Source organism: Macaca nemestrina, chromosome 7 (assembly GCF_043159975.1).
Source record: "Macaca nemestrina isolate mMacNem1 chromosome 7, mMacNem.hap1, whole genome shotgun sequence".
Taxonomy (NCBI): Eukaryota; Metazoa; Chordata; class Mammalia; order Primates; family Cercopithecidae; genus Macaca; species Macaca nemestrina.
This window is the reverse complement of record NC_092131.1, coordinates 84,977,042-84,991,843: the sequence shown is the minus strand read 5'-3', so window position 1 is coordinate 84,991,843 and position 14,802 is coordinate 84,977,042. Positions and strand designations below refer to the sequence as shown.

At 48.8% G+C, this 14,802-nt stretch overlaps 3 protein-coding genes across 10 annotated transcripts in view; 1 reads left to right on the top strand and 2 right to left on the bottom strand.

Moving 5' to 3' along the window:
* LOC105499605 (homeobox and leucine zipper encoding) overlaps positions 1–10,636 on the bottom strand; it is a 25,484-nt gene extending 14,848 nt beyond the window's left edge. Inside the window, exons 1-2 of the mRNA XM_071100434.1 lie at positions 10,538–10,636; positions 4,128–4,285 (exon numbers count right to left, since the gene is read on the bottom strand). Coding sequence (XP_070956535.1) covers positions 4,128–4,173 — 46 coding nt within the window. The 5' untranslated portion in view covers positions 4,174–4,285; positions 10,538–10,636. The remainder of the gene's footprint in view (positions 1–4,127; positions 4,286–10,537) is intronic.
* LOC105499607 (protein phosphatase 1 regulatory subunit 3E) lies at positions 9,410–13,967 on the bottom strand. Of its 8 annotated transcripts, none has more exons than XR_011626009.1 (5): positions 13,200–13,964; positions 12,437–12,897; positions 11,806–11,912; positions 10,538–10,645; positions 9,410–9,960 (listed from the first exon to the last, which is right to left on the bottom strand). XR_011626009.1 is itself a non-coding variant. In XM_071100437.1 (3 exons), exons 1-2 carry the CDS (start codon positions 13,614–13,616, stop codon positions 12,475–12,477), a joined length of 840 nt encoding a protein of 279 aa, XP_070956538.1. In that variant the 5' UTR covers positions 13,617–13,964; the 3' UTR covers positions 9,410–11,912; positions 12,437–12,474. The 8 variants fall into 8 exon arrangements, 1 of the variants encoding a protein (XP_070956538.1); XR_011626006.1 differs by having other exon boundaries at positions 9,410–9,686; XR_011626005.1 differs by lacking the exon at positions 11,806–11,912 and having other exon boundaries at positions 9,410–9,686; positions 10,538–10,678; positions 13,200–13,967.
* Positions 10,731–14,802, top strand: part of LOC105499603 (bcl-2-like protein 2) — a 26,426-nt gene continuing 22,354 nt past the window's right edge. The window contains exon 1 of the mRNA XM_024786986.2: positions 10,731–10,749. The gene's annotated coding sequence lies outside the window, so the exon portion shown is untranslated. The remainder of the gene's footprint in view (positions 10,750–14,802) is intronic.

The following is a 14,802-nucleotide window of genomic DNA, read 5'->3' as shown; positions in this document are numbered from 1 at the left end:
TCCAAGGCAGGGAAAAGAAACTTTCCTGCCTCAGTTCTAAATGTAGGCTGAAGCCTCCTCCTCCTATGTGGGCTTCTCCCTATAGCTTTGGATGGAATGGACTGGGCTGGGGAAGTGAAGGGAAGGGAGATGTCCAGGCTGACAAGGGTCCCACCTTTAGTAACACAATAACCTCCCCCAGCTCTTCCAGGGATCACTGCTAAAGAATGGGGACTCATGTCATCCTCACTGTAGATATGTTGATGCTCCATCTCTAGTGAAAGCTTTCTTTCCCTTCGCATGAGTGAGACATTAGCAGAGCTGACCCTCCGGAGCCATGTTTTACTCTATAGCAAGCTTGTTCAACATGTGGCCCAGGACAGCTCAGCTTTGAATGCGGCCCAACACAAATTCATATACTTTCTTAAAACATTTTGAGACTTTTTTGTGTGATTTTGCTGTTGTTATTGTTGTTCATCAGCTATCATTAGTGTTAGTGTATTTTATGTGAGGTACAAGACAATTCTTCTTCCAATGTGGCCCCAGGGAAGCAAAAAAATTGGACACCCCATTCTATAGCTAAGGAATCTAAAGTTTCAGAGTCCTTCCCTGCACAGACTCACCCAAGGCATGGGAGGAGCCCCAGCAATGTGTTAACGCAATTGTAGGCTTTTGTAAAAGTTTGACAAAATATATTTAAATGGTAATTGGTTAAGATTGAGGTCTCCTAGATGACAGGTTGACGGGGGCAGCAAACCACCATGGCCCATGTATACCTATGTAACAGACCTGGACGTTCTGCACATGTAACCCAGAACTTAAAGAAAAATTTAAAAAAAGAGAAATTTTTGAATCTTAATTTTTATTCTGCAATATGGATGTAGAAGTCAGTAGAAAAACCCAGCATATTGATAATTTCACATTTCTTGACTAACCTCAAACTTAAATGAACCAAAGTTTACTTTTTTTTTTTTCCTCCTCTAGTTGCTTTCACACTTTTAAAGATAGTAACCAAATTATTCCTCTGAGACATTTCTGGTAAGATGTATATCTTTACTGTTGGATTGTTTAGCAAACAATTAAGCCTAGAAGTTATTTGAGTACATACAGGTGTAAGAATGATACAATGGAATTTTGGGACTGGGGAGTTGGGGGGAAGAGCGGGAGGGGAGTGAGGGATAAAAGACTACACTTTGGTTGCAGTGGACACTGCTCAGGTGATGGGTGCACAAGAATCTCAGAAATCCCTACTAAAGAACGTATCCATGTAACCAAACACCACCTGTTCCCTAAAACCTATTGAAATAAAAAAAATTTAAAGGCAAAAAAGAAAAAAAAAGATTGAGGTCTTTTTCATTTATGATTTCACCTCTATCACATGTCTCCTTTTGTCAGGTGGCAATGGAAAAGCCATGGACATTTTGGGATTGGCAATGGGAGTTGGGAATACAATTTTTTTTTTTTTTTTTTTTTTTGAGTCAGGGTCTCACTCTGTCCCCCAGGCCGAAGCGCGTTGGTTCAACCATGGCACACTGCAGCCTTGACCTCGCCAGGCTCACGTGATCCTCCCACTTCAGCTTTCCAAGTAGCCGGGACTACAGGCACACCGCCACAGCTGGCTAATTTTTTGTATTTTTTTGTTGCCCAGATGGGTCTCAAACTCCTGAGCTCAAGCAGTCTGCCCACCTTGGCTTCCCAAAGTGTTGGGATTATAGGCATGAGCCACTGTGCCGGATGGCAATACATTTAGTGTGGGTTTAGTAGGTATACTTAAGTGATTTGCAGTTACTTCTGTGACTAAATTATCCCCATGTAGTTATAATGTTATGAACTGAACTATATCCCCCCAAAAATTCATGTTAAAGTCTTAACCCCTAGTATTTCAGAATGTAACCGTGTTTGGAGATAAGATCTTTAAAGAGGTAACTGTGTTAAAATGAGGTCTTTAGGATCCGGGCGCAGTGGCTCACACCTGTAATCCCAGCACTATGGGAGGCCAAGGCGGGAGGATCACTTGAGCCCAGGAGTTTGAGACCAGCCTGAGCAACACAGCGAGACCCCGTCCCCTGTCTCTACAGAAAATAAAAAATTAGCCCAGTGTGATGATGTGTGCCTGTAGTCCCAGCTACTTGGGAGACTGAGGTGGGAGGATTGCTAGAGCCCAGGAGACTGAGGCTTCAGTGAAACATGATCGCACCACTGTTCTCCAATCTGAGTGACAGAGCGAGACCCCATCTCAAAATAAAATAATAAATGAGGTCTATAGGGTGGATTCTAATACAGTGTCACTGGTGTCCTTATGAGAGGAAATGTGGACACAGTTGTGTACACAGAGCAAAGAGCGTGTGAAGGCACAGGGAGAATATAGCCGTTTAGAAACCAAGGAGAGACCTCAGAACAAAGCAACTTCCCCAACACCTTTATCTTGAGCATCTGGCTTTCAGAACTGAGAAAATAAATTTGTTGTTCAAGTCACCCAATCTGTGCTATTTTGCTATGGCACCTCTAGTAAACTAATACGCATAGCTTCCAGAAATAATGTCACCAATTCGAATAGTATATGGCATTAGTTATTACAAATTTGAAACACTACGTTTGACAAAAATCCTAAAAAGTTGTGACATTATCACTTACAAGGTGTGAAGATAAAATTTTTGTAAATTATCAAGAATTTTTAAAATGTGGCCTGGTACGTGGCTCATATCTGTAATCCCAGCACTTGGGAGACTGAGGCAGAAGGATCACCCTGGGCAACACAGCGAGATCCTGTCTCTCTCTCTCTCTCAAAAAAAAAAAAAAAAAAAGGCCGGTCGCGGTGGCTCAAGCCTGTAATCCCAGCACTTTGGGAGGCCAAGGCGGGTGGATCACAAGATCAGGAGATTGAGACCATCCTGGCTAACATGGTGAAACCCCGTCTCTACTAAAAATACAAAAAATTAGCTGGGCGTGGTGGTGGGCACCTGTAGTCCCAGCTACTCAGGAGGCTGAGGCAGGAGAATGGTGTGAACTCAGGAGGCGGAGCTTGGAGTGAGACAAGATTGCACCACTGCACTCCAGCCTGGGCGATGGTGCGAGACTCAGTATTAAAAAAAAAAAAAAAAAAAAAAGGCCGGGCGCGGTGGCTCAAGCCTGTAATCCCAGCACTTTGGGAGGCCGAGACGGGCGGATCACGAGGTCAGGAGATCGAGACCATCCTGGCGAACACGGTGAAACCCCGTCTCTACTAAAAAAATACAAAAAAAAAAAAAAAAAACTAGCCGGGCGAGGTGGCGGGCGCCTGTAGTCCCAGCTACACAGGAGGCTGAGGCAGGAGAATGGCGTAAACCCGGGAGGCGGAGCTTGCAGTGAGCTGAGATCCGGCCACTGCGCTCCAGCCCCGCGACAGAGCGAGACTCCGTCTCAAAAAAAAAAAAAAAAAAAAAGCTGTGGTAGTGCATGCCTGCTGTCCCAGCTACTTGGGAGGCTGAGGTGGGAGACTCACTTGGGCCCAGGAGGTTGAGGCTGTAGTGAGCTGCACTCCAGCCTGGGTGACACACTGAGACCCTGGATTAAAAAAAAAAAAAAAAAAAAGGTGGGGGATTTTTGAAATATGATCAATCTTTCTGGAAACCTGAATTACTTTTCTCTTTAGGAAAACGTATTTATCATATGAAAAGGCTATCAGAGCAGGCAGCTTAAAAAAATTGTAGACTAATATATAGGTTTGTCAGGTAGACAATTTTTGACAGCTTTTAAAAAAATTATTCGTTGACAGCTTTTCTCATTCTAAAACAAATATTCACGTTTTTCCCCTAATCTTGTATTTATTTTTCTTAAAGGGGGCTCCAAAAGTTACACATTTCAGGCACCCAAAAACCTGGATCTACCCCTGGGACTAACCGAATGGATATGGGGAGTTTCTGGGCCATTTGGGGAAATCATACTCCAGTACCCTGGGCTCTGTCTCCTAAGAAATATCAGAGCTGGAGGGCTGATTAGTACGAACTGCAATGATTGAGGATTTCGGATAGACTTGGGATAGCAAAAGCTGCATTGAAGGTTAGTGGAGAAAAGAGTTCAGACACACCTAATCAAAAATGTGAGAAGTCTGCAATGAGGTTGGGGCCACAGAGACCCTGGACAATAAGCCATGGAGCGAACCCACTTACCTCTCCTGGGGTGTCTGCTCCTCATGCTGATTCTGCTCTTCAGCATATCTTGTTTCACTTACAACACTTACTGACCAGTAAGTGCTCTGTGCCGACATCACAACTTGGCCATTATGATGTAATGAGGAGGCATCTGTTATTCTCAGGGTAAGGCTTCCCTAGTAGGAACATTCTAATTACTTTGAGGGTAATTGGATTCTTTCATTATTCAAGTGATGTAGAAGTCAATCCTGTTAGAACTTAATCTTTTTCAAGGACCTCTTCCTTGTATAATGGATCACTCCATTCTGAATTAGGCAGACATCCTTGCTTTTCCTTTCCATATTTCTCCTCCTCCGCCTTAGGGGGTTGCATTTGGTAAGTGCTTTGCTCTTCCATCCAGCACTTAAGGAGTAGAATGTAGGCCGGGTGCGGGGGCTCAGGCCTGTAATCCCAGCACTTTGGGAGGCCGAGGGGGGCGGATCACGAGCTCAAGAGATAGAGACCATCCTGGCCAACAGGGTGAAAGCGTGTCTCTACTAAAAATACAAAAATTAGCTGGCCGTGGTAGTGCACGCCTGTAGTCCCAGCTACTCGAGAGGCTGAGGCAGGAGAATCGCTTGAACCCGGGAGACGGAGGTTGCAGTGAGCCGAGATTGCATCACTGCACTCTGGCCTAGCCACAGAGTAAGACTCTGTCTTAAAAAAAAAAAAAAAAAAAAAGCAGCAGCAGAATGTAATTCAGATGGCCTCCTTAAGGAAGGATTCCCCCACCCAAGGAGAAACGCAGGGCTTTCCCCAAGCTCTTCCCTTTAACTCTTGGTTAAAGCAGTTGGTACTGGGTTCCAGAGAAGAGCTGGGCCTTGGTAAATTTCCCACTACCCAAAATGATGATAAGATCCCGTTGGGAGTGTCTTACGTCAGGCCTGCCTGAGTCCTCCAAAAATCCTTCCTCTCGGCGTTTGCATAGCCAGAGGGCACTCCAGTAGAAAGAGAATAGGACTTTTAGGAAATAAGGTAGCTCTCTAACCAGGGCCATTTCTAGCTCCCTGAGCTCTAGCTGAAGAAGGGGAGTAAGTAAGGAGGTCTCTCTCACAGTCTCACACAAAGCAGACTGCTCACAAATTGACTGGAGGTAAAGCACCCAGGAAGCAACTGGCTACAAAAACTGCTCCAGCCGGGCGAGATGGCTCATGCCTGTAATTTCAGCACTTCAGGAGGCCGAGGCGGGCGGATCACGTGTGGCCTGGAGTTCGATACCAGCCTGCCCAACATGGCAGAACCCCGACTCTACTAAAAAAAAATACAAAAACGGCCGGGAGCGGTGGCTCACGCTTGTAATCCCAGCACTTTGGGAGGCCGAGGCGGGCAGATCACGAGGTCAGGAGATCGAGACCATCCTGGCTAACACGGTGAAACCCCGTCTCTACTAAAAACATAAAAAATTAGCCGGGCGTGGTGGCGGGCGCCTGTAGTCCCAGCTACTCCGGAGGCTGAGGCAGAAGAATGGTGTGAATCCGGGAGGCCGAGCTTGCAGTGAGCCGAGATCGTGCCACTGCACTCCAGCCTGGGCAACAGAGCAGACTCCGTCTCAAACAAACAAACAAACAAAAACTGGGCGTCAGGCGCAGGGGCTCACGCCTGTAATCTCAGCCCTTTGGGAGGCCGAGCGGGTGGATCATCTGAGGTCAGGAGTTCGAAACCAGCCTGGCCAACATGGTGAAACCCCCGTCTCCACTAAAAATATAAAAATTAGCCTGGCGTGGTGGCACGCACCTGTAATCCCAGCTACTCTGGAGGCTGAGGCAGGAGAATCGCTGGAACCCAGGAGGCGTAGGTTGCAGTGAGCTGAGATGGCGCCACTGCACTCCAGCCTGGGAGACAGAGCAAGACTCCGTCTCAAACAAACAAACAAATAAGCAACAACAACAAAAATTGGCCAGCCACAGTGGCTCACGCCTGTAATCCTAGCACTCTGGGAGGCCGAGGCGGGCAGATCACTTGAGGTCAGGAGTTCAAGACCAGTCTGTCCAACATAGTGAAGCCCCGTGTCTACTAAAAAAAAAAAAAAAAAAAATTAGCCGGGTGTGGCAGTGCGTGCCTGTAGTCCCAGATACTCGGGGACTGAGGCAAGGAGAATCGCTTGAACCTGGGGAGGCTGAGGTTGCAGTAAGCCGAGATCGTGCACTGCACTCCAGCCTGGGCGACAGCAAGACTCTGTCTCAGGAAAAAAACCCAAAAAACAACACACACACACTCCCCCCGACCTCCCACAAAAACTGCTCACAGGGTGCGCCCTCTACTGGAGGGTGAAGAAACCTCGTCATTACAGGCCTGGTACTGTGGTACTCCCTGAAATTAGACATTATCAGACATCTACTGAACTGATTCGCAAACTTCCCTTCCAGCATCTGGTGTGAGAAATTGCTCAGGACTTTAAAAGAGATTTGCCCTTCCAGAGTGCAGCTTAGTGGTGCTTTGCAGGAGGCAAGCAAAGCCTATCTGGTTGGCCTTTTGAAGACACCAACCTGTGTGTTGTCCATGCCACACGTGTAACACCTATGTCAAAAGACATCCAGTTAGCATGCTGCATGCGTGAAGAATGTACTTAAGAATCCATTATGATCGGGGAAACTTCATTCTCAAAAAAAAAAAAAAAGTCTCTGCTTCCTGTTATTGGCAGTTCTGAATGTTAGATTTTTTTCCCCATGGGGTCAAAAGGTACCTAAGTATATGACTGTGAGCAGAATAGGAGACAGAAGTCAGGTATTGTCAGTTTTTCAATTTTCATGTGTGTGTGAATTTTTAATAAAAATGTGGGTGGGGAAGTAAAGCATTAATGCAAGTCAAAATGTTTCAGTGGTTCAACTTTATAATAATTATAAGCAAACTTACTAAATTTTTCTGGACACACACGCAAAAAGAAACAAGGTGACCAAGAAATTGAGTCAAGGAGGGAATCTTGCTTCTGAGTCTCTTGCTGCCCTTAGCCCCAAACACACAATACTTCTGAATATCTTATTACATACTTTCTTTTCATATTTCAACTTTATTTAAAATGTGAGGTTTTATGTCCAGAAGGGAGGGCAGTTGCCCATGGAAGTCGAAGTGAGGCACAATACTATTGGGTTGAGGGCCAAGTGCACAGGATTGATTTGGGGAGATTCACATAGGAAATTTTCATTTCCTCCCCAGGTTAGCTATTCAGTGGATGGATTATTCAGTCTTTTTAGCAAGGTCACTGCTCCTTAGCAACATCAACAAAAGTGCCAAAGTTGGGGACACAGAAAATACTGTCATTGTCTTTTGTTTCTCTTTTTCGCCTGGATGGGGAAAGGAATGGAAACTAATAGCAGAAAATGAAACATTTATGATGTTATCCCTTGCCATGGAAAATCACGGGTTTGTGTAGAGACCTCTTTCTTTTCTTATTTTTATTTTATATATTTTTTGAGGGTCTCACTGTCACCAGGCTGGAGTGTAGTGGTGTGATCATAGCTCAGTAACCTCCAACTCTTGCGCTCAAACGATCCTTCTGTCTCAGGTTCCCAAATAGCTGGGACTACAGACGTGTGCCACCATGTCTAGCTAATTTTTTAAGTTTTTCTAGAGACAGGGTCCCACTATGTCGCTAAGTCTCAAACTCCTGGGCTCAAGCAACGCTCCTGCCTCAGCCTCCCAAAGTGTTGCGATTACAAGTATGAACCACTACACCCAGCACAGACCTGTTTCTTAGCCTGGGAATGGGATGCGATAAGGAGGCCTGAGTTTAAGTCCCATCTTGAGCTGCACTAACAAATTCTATGACCCTGCTAGAGTCGTTTCTCACCTCTGGACCTGTGTTCTCATCTGTAAAGGAGCCTGGAGCCAATGATGTCTGAAGAGAAGCCTTTTCAGGTCTGATTCTGTGACCTGCAAACTGTAAAGACCCCAACAGGCTCCAGAAAAACATAGCAGTTAGAAACAAGGGAATGTAGGTGTTAGATGGAAAACCGAGGAGCTAGGGCTCACAATGAAATGTTTTTCTACATTCACAAAGAAAAACAAACAAAACAGGACGGAAGCTATGGGACAGGTAGGTGTAGGAAGATACCTGCAGTCTGGATGAGAGGAATGGGCAACAGAGCTGGATTACCTCAAGGACCCAAGCCTATGACCTTGGTAGTGTTTTCTCTTACAGCACTTCCCAGTGCACCGCTGACACGTTATATTCCAAATTGCTCCTGTTCATACAGTCATGAGCCGTCAGAGGAGTTTCCACCATAACGCCTAATGTGTGACACATTAATAGGGTGGCTGAAGATTCCGCTAAACTTCTAGCGTTCCCTGTGTCAGATTAGACTGCACCTGGCTGGGAGAAAGCAGTGGATGCAGCTCTCTCCTAGCACACTCAGCTTTGCTTACTGGGGGTATGAGAAATACAGATGGAAGTTTTGGAAGAGCAGTGCCAGATGGAAAGGGCATACTGACTAATCTTGGTTGATTTGCAGATGGTGGGGTTTGTGGTAGTGCTGAATCAGCTCAACCCAATGCGAGGGAAAGCCAGGGGGTTGGGAAAATCTCAGTGCTGAAGTCCTGGGAAAGGAGTACACACCAAAGGCATCAGGGCAGGGAATCTCTCCAGAGAGCCACTCAAGAAATATTAGTTTCTTCCCTATTTTACAAGGTTTGGTAGCACTGATAGTTATGTAAAGTCAGGTTCCAAGGAGACACCCATTATTTGTGTGCATAAGAAAGTAGCTCAGCCAGACCCAGCCCTGAGGCAGTGGGGAAACTAACAGCTTACCCAAGCCTTGGGGCAGCTCAATATGGGAATAATCAAGACCAAAATGTTGTTCTATAAAGCTGAGATTGGGGGGAGTGAGCCAGGGTACTTCTCAGAGAGAAAGAGCTTAGGGAACAGGATTATCATTAGCATTCTGCCCACAGAGTTGGCACTTACCCAGTAACATCAGGATTCCTAGAAAAGGCCCAAGCACAGACCCTCTAGCAGGTGTCTCAGTCATGGACCCAACCTAGTGGCAACAGTAGGGGGTTTATCTGTTCAAGGCCAGTGGGGGAAGAGGGAGGGAGGTGGCACACCAACAGGTGTGGAGCGCTGGCTAGGGCCAGGAGACAATTCCAATGTATGGAAAGGCTAGAGTGTAAGTAGGCAGGTGAGGGGGGTCCCGTGCTGATGGGACACTGACACAGGAGACAGCAGCAAACTCCTTTAAGTCACAGATGAAGCTTGGGGGCCCCCCGTCTTCTCCAAGGCAGTCCAGAAGATTGGCAGGATGGGAAGGCAGAGCACAATCAGAAACTATGGTCTTTTCATAGTAAGAGATTATAGCAAGGTTTTTAATTTTGTTTTAAAAGAGGAAAAAAATATAACATCATGGTTACACAGAGGCTCTGGAGATTCCCTGGGTTCACAATCCTACTTCTGCCATTTACTAGCTGTGTGATCTTGAACAAATCACTGAGCTTCTCTGATCCTGTTTCCTCATCTCTAAAATACAGATAATGATAATGTTCTACTCATAGGGTTGTTTTGGGCATGCATGCAAACAAAACAGATTTTATGATCGAGTCATAGTTCTGGAAAGAAAAAAAAAACAGATTTTAGCACACAAGTATTAAGTAAATGTGAGCCCTCACTATTGTTAATACAACATGGCAGTGACACACATACATTAGACAAGAGATTATTACAAACTGAGCCTCCACCCAGTCTCCCTATTATCCTCCCGTGGGCTCCTAATTGATGACTAAACAGTGCATTGCTGGGTGGCTTCCAGTAGTTTCTTTCTTCACTTTGCTGCAACTTTGAACTGAAGGTGATCCATGTGGTACATGACATTCTTCCTGTTTTCTTCACAAGGATGATGTTTAAATGGGCATTTGTTTGAGGAATGACTTGGAGGGTTCCTCTCTTTCAGTCATCATTTCTCAAAGACTAAGGTTGTGGACAGGAGGGGCATGGTAACGAGCCCCATATTCTATTCTTTTTTTTTTTTTTTTTTTTTTTTTTTTTTGGTACAGAGTCTCACTGTCACCCAGGCTGGAGTGCAGTGGCGCAATCTCAGCTCACTGCAACCTCCATCTCCCCGTTAAAGTGATTCTCCTGCCTCAGCCTCCTGAGTAGCTGGGACTACAGGCATGAGTCACCATGCACGGCTAAGTTTTGTATTTCTAGTAGAGACAGGGTTTTACTATGTTGGCCAGGCTGGTCTTGAACTTCTGACCTCAAATGATCCACCTGCCTCAGCCTCCCAAAGAGCTGGGATTACAGGCGTGATCCATCGCACCCGCCCCCACACTCTATTCTGAATGCATGTATGGGCACATGTGCATGCCCGTCCCCCTTCACTCAGTGATAAGGAAGAAGGGGAACCAGAAATTTCTCTTTGAAAAATTAGTAACAGAAATGGGTGTGGAGAGTTGGTTACCTGGGAGATCCTTGTTCATTTGTAACATCAGAAACTGCTTCTTTTCCTCCTTCTCTCTTCTAGAAGACTGTCAAGGAGCCCGAGTGAGGAAAGTAGACCAACCACAGTCTTGGAGAAAAGAAAATAGGGTTTCCATCCCTTCTGGAGGGAGAAGGAATAACAGAGATGAACAAGAATGAAGAAGGAAACAAATGGAAATAGACAAAATGAAGGTAAATGCCCTGTATGTTAAAAGAAAAAAAGTGATGAGAAGGGAGAGACACAAGGAAAGAAAGAGAGAAGCAAAGAGGTTAGGAATAGGGTAAGAGAAAAGGAAAAGCAGCAACCAGCAGAGGAATCACTCCCCTGTTAAGGTTAACCAGGAGGAGAGACATAAGGCATGAATGTGAGTGGGTATGAGAGTCCAGCTTTCCCACTGTACTTGCTCTGGTTATGGAGCAGACTGCCATCTTCTGGTGCCATTTACTATTCAAGTTGCTTAGGTGTTTTATTTGTTTGTTTTGTTTTTTTACAACCAAGTGGATTGATTGAAATGTTTTGATTCTTCATTTGAAATGTTTCTATTCCACATACCCATTATCTTTTATCCCCACAAAAGCCCCTAACATTGTTTCCTTTAATCTTTTGGGTTCTCAAGCATCATTTTCACCAAAAGAGATGTACCTATCCACAGTTGTCTCAGAGCATGGAGGCGGAAAGTCTGTGAGGGCAAGAGCAAAATGGAGCAGATGATGGGCTGATGGTTGGTTATGGGATGCTTCGTGGGCTCTGGAACATCTGTGCCAAGAACTGGAGGACCCATCCTCGGCCCCAGCCAGACGCTTGGGGTACTATGTATTCTGAACCATAGCACTAGGTTGCAAAATGTGGCTTCTAATCTATACTCTGCCATGTACAGATCACAAAATATCATACAAGGAGCCTTAAAAGATCATCTAACCTAAATCCAGTTTTCCAAGGAAAAAACTGGGGCACAAAGAGGTGAAGTAACTTGCCCAAAGTTATATAGTCAGGGAATTCCTTTTCGGAAACAAAGGAAATCAGAATAGTCATTTTCCTGATTCACCGTCCCTCGACAAACAGTCCATAAAGTGCTTGGAGGTTATTAAAAGGCACTCCAGAAAGGTAAGGTTGGCATTTTCCTGGAAGCCCCTGAGTGTACAACCCCTGAGGCACCACAGTATTTGGCTATAAAAACAGGTCTGGAGTTGCTTTGGCCTCCATTTTAATCCCTAAAGCTGCCTGGAGGCTGGAGCTCTGATGGCTACCTGTCATCACTCCCCAGCCAGTCCGCGGACACTGCAGCCAGGAACTGTCAGAGGTGACAAGGGAATCCCGTCCTAATGCCAAGGACCAAGGAGCAGTGGCCAGGTTCCTGGGATTAAGCAAGGCAATTATGGCTGAGTTAAAGCTAGGATGGGTAGGACGGGGGATCTGAGGTGGAAAAGGTGGGTAAGAAGAGGGAATGCGCCAGCAATCTAAATGACTTCGACTGGGTGGGCTACTTCACATCATACCTCCTCCGTCTCCAAAAGGTTCTTAACCTTTTTCAACTGCCTAAGCCTGATGGACCTCCTCCCTTTCTCCCAGTGCCCACTCACTGAAGGGAAAGCCACCACATCCCCATTCTTTTCCTTTTTTTCTAACCCCTCCGGTGCCGTTTCGGGTCTCCTTCCTCCTACAGTCTGGGTCCCTTTCACTCACATCCAACCAGCTTTTAACACCCGGATCTCCCCGAGCTTCGTTGGTTCCGCCCACTCCCCCGGCCCCCCCGCCCCCACGCCCCTGATTTCCCCACCCTTCTTGCCCTCCCCGGCTTGACTCCCTTGGACTGCTCCCCACCAATCCTGGTCTCTCCTATTCCTCCCCGCCACATCGGGTCCCCCAGCCCCCGGGTGCCTTTGGTGTTTTCAGCCGTCGGCCACAGGCGCCTCGTCTCAGATAAAGTGGATCCAGCCCTGGGGCTCCGGGGCTCCGCCACTGCCCGGGTGCTCGGGCCCACGTAGAGCATAGTCACGGCCGCCGTTGTTGTCCCAGAACTCGTGACCTGTCACACGGTAGCGCAAAGCGAAGAGCAGGGCGCCCCCAATCGGCGGCGCGGGCAGGCGGAAGGCGAAGCGGTCGGCGCGCGGCGGAGGCGGGGCCGGGCCGGCGTAGGCGGCGGGCGCCTCGCGTTGGCTCCGCCAGCCGTCGGCACTCCAGCGCACGCTCACGCGCTTCTCGTAGGCCAGGTCCAGCACGCGCGCGCTCCCGGCCACGCCCATCGGGCCCGCCTCCGCGCGTTCCAGGCAGATGCGCTGCGCCTGCAAGCGGGCGGCGAAGCCGGGCTCGCTGGCCGGCTCCAGGGCGGCGCGCGCCTCCTGGAGGAAAGAAGAAGCGGGAGGAGGGAGTCCAGGGCGGAGAGAGGGGAGAGAGAGGGGGCGGTGTCAGAGCGGGGCACTGGGCCAATCAGAGGCCGACTCCGGCGTCCACGCCCGCAGAGTGCGGCCTCGCTGCCAGGGTGGCCTAGAGCCACTCGCAAATGGTGTACCCCAAAAGGGATGGGCAGGCGCAAGCCCAGGGATGGGATGGAGATGGGTGCTCTTTGGCAAATCCACTCCCACACGCCTGCTGCGGCCGACTGAGGGAGGTCCCCAGGAGGGGAGGTGCCCCCGCCGCCTACCTGGAGGCCGCGGGCGCGGGGCTGGCAGGGCGCGAAGTGGCGGAGGGCGTCCCTCTGCAGTTGGATCTGCACGTGGCGGGGCACCCGGGGCAGCTCACCGGGACGGAAGCGGCGCACGGCAGCCAGCTCTAACCCCAGTGCGTCGGCGAAACGCACTCTCTTGCGGGTGTCTGGGCTACGGCTGCGGGGCGCCCGAGCCCCGCCGCCTCCGGCTGGTGCTGAGCGGGCCCGGCGGCCCCGACTAGGTGCGTGAGCGCGGGATCGTGCCCCGAACCGCGTCCCGCCCTCGCCTGGCTCCTCCTCTGGCTCCTCCTCGAGGCTGGGCCGCTGGCTACGGTAGTAGGCGCGCTCCGTTAGCGCGGCAATAAAGCTCAGGTTGCGGGGAATGTCGGTGCCCGGGGGCCGCTCACGGGACATGGCAGCCCCCTCCCCGGCGGGGCCAGCCCGCAGCGCCACCGCGCTCCCCTCTCTTCCTCTCTCCTGCCTGCACCGCGTCGGCGCAGAAGTCGCTGGGTCCGCTTCTGCAGCCCCTCGCCACTGCGTACTCTCCTTGCAGTCACCTCCAGGATCCTCCACCTCCCGTTGCTTTGCCTCTCCTCTGTGACCACCTTTCCCTCCCTCTGGCCGTCAGCTTCCAGGGTCTTAGACTATCACATCCTGCCTCCTGCTAGCGGTCTGCTCTGAGCGTGCGCTCAACGGCACTCACCCTCCGGTTCCAAGGCCCTCACGGCCCGGTCCCCCCGCCCACAGCCCTCTCACAGGTGGCTCCGTTTGTCTTCGCTGCTGCACCGGGGGCGGGGACTCCACCTTTTCGGTCCCGAGTGAGGCCACTCAACCTTTTTAAAAAAACACTCACGGGCCGGACGCGGTGTCTCACCCCTCTAATCCCAGCACTTTGGGAGGCCGAGGTGGGAGGATTGCTTGAAGCCAGGAGTTCAAGACTCAGCCTGGGCTACATAGTGAGACCCCTAATCTCTACAATAATAATAATAATAAAATGTAAAAAGTCCTCAACCTTTCCGGCATAGCATAGGAAAGGTTAACCCTGGGAAGAATAAAATAACCTTTCATTTTCTTGCAGGGGAAGGTTCAAAACGTCCAGCATGTGACTTTATCTTTGGGGTTCACTGTTTTCTGAAACCTAGGCTCCTGGTTTGGGCAGAGGGTGATGGTGGGTGCAAAGAAGAAAAGGTCATGAAAGCTAGGTAGAGTCTTTCAAATAGAAGGTGAGAATGTGGCACCCGAACTGAGAACTGCGGGAAGACCTAGCTTCTAGTGACCTTGAGCAAACACAGCATAACTTCTCTGGTAACTTCTCTGGACTCAGTGTTCGTGTGTGTGTATGTGTGTGTGTGTGTGTGTGTGTGTGTGTGTGTGTGATGGAGTCTCACTCTGTCGCCCAGGCTGGAGTGCAGTGTCGTGATCTTGGCTCACTGCAACCTCTGCCTCCCGGGTTCAAGTGATTCTCCTACCTCAGCCTCCTGAGTAACTGGGATTACAGGTGTCTGCCACCATGCCTGCCTAATTTTTGTATTTTTAGTAGACACGGGTTTTCGGCATGTTGGCCAGGCTTGTCTCGAACTCCTGATGTCAGGTGATCTGC

Bases quoted from the DNA above. Each gene is read 5' to 3' on its own strand.
- LOC105499607 (XM_071100437.1), bottom strand. From the start codon at position 13,616: ATGTCCCGTGAGCGGCCCCCGGGCACCGACATTCCCCGCAACCTGAGC. The intron at 12,898-13,199 runs GTAGGCGGCGGG...TCTTTCCTCCAG, and splicing joins CCCGCGCCCGCGGCCTCCAG to GAGGCGCGCGCCGCCCTGGA.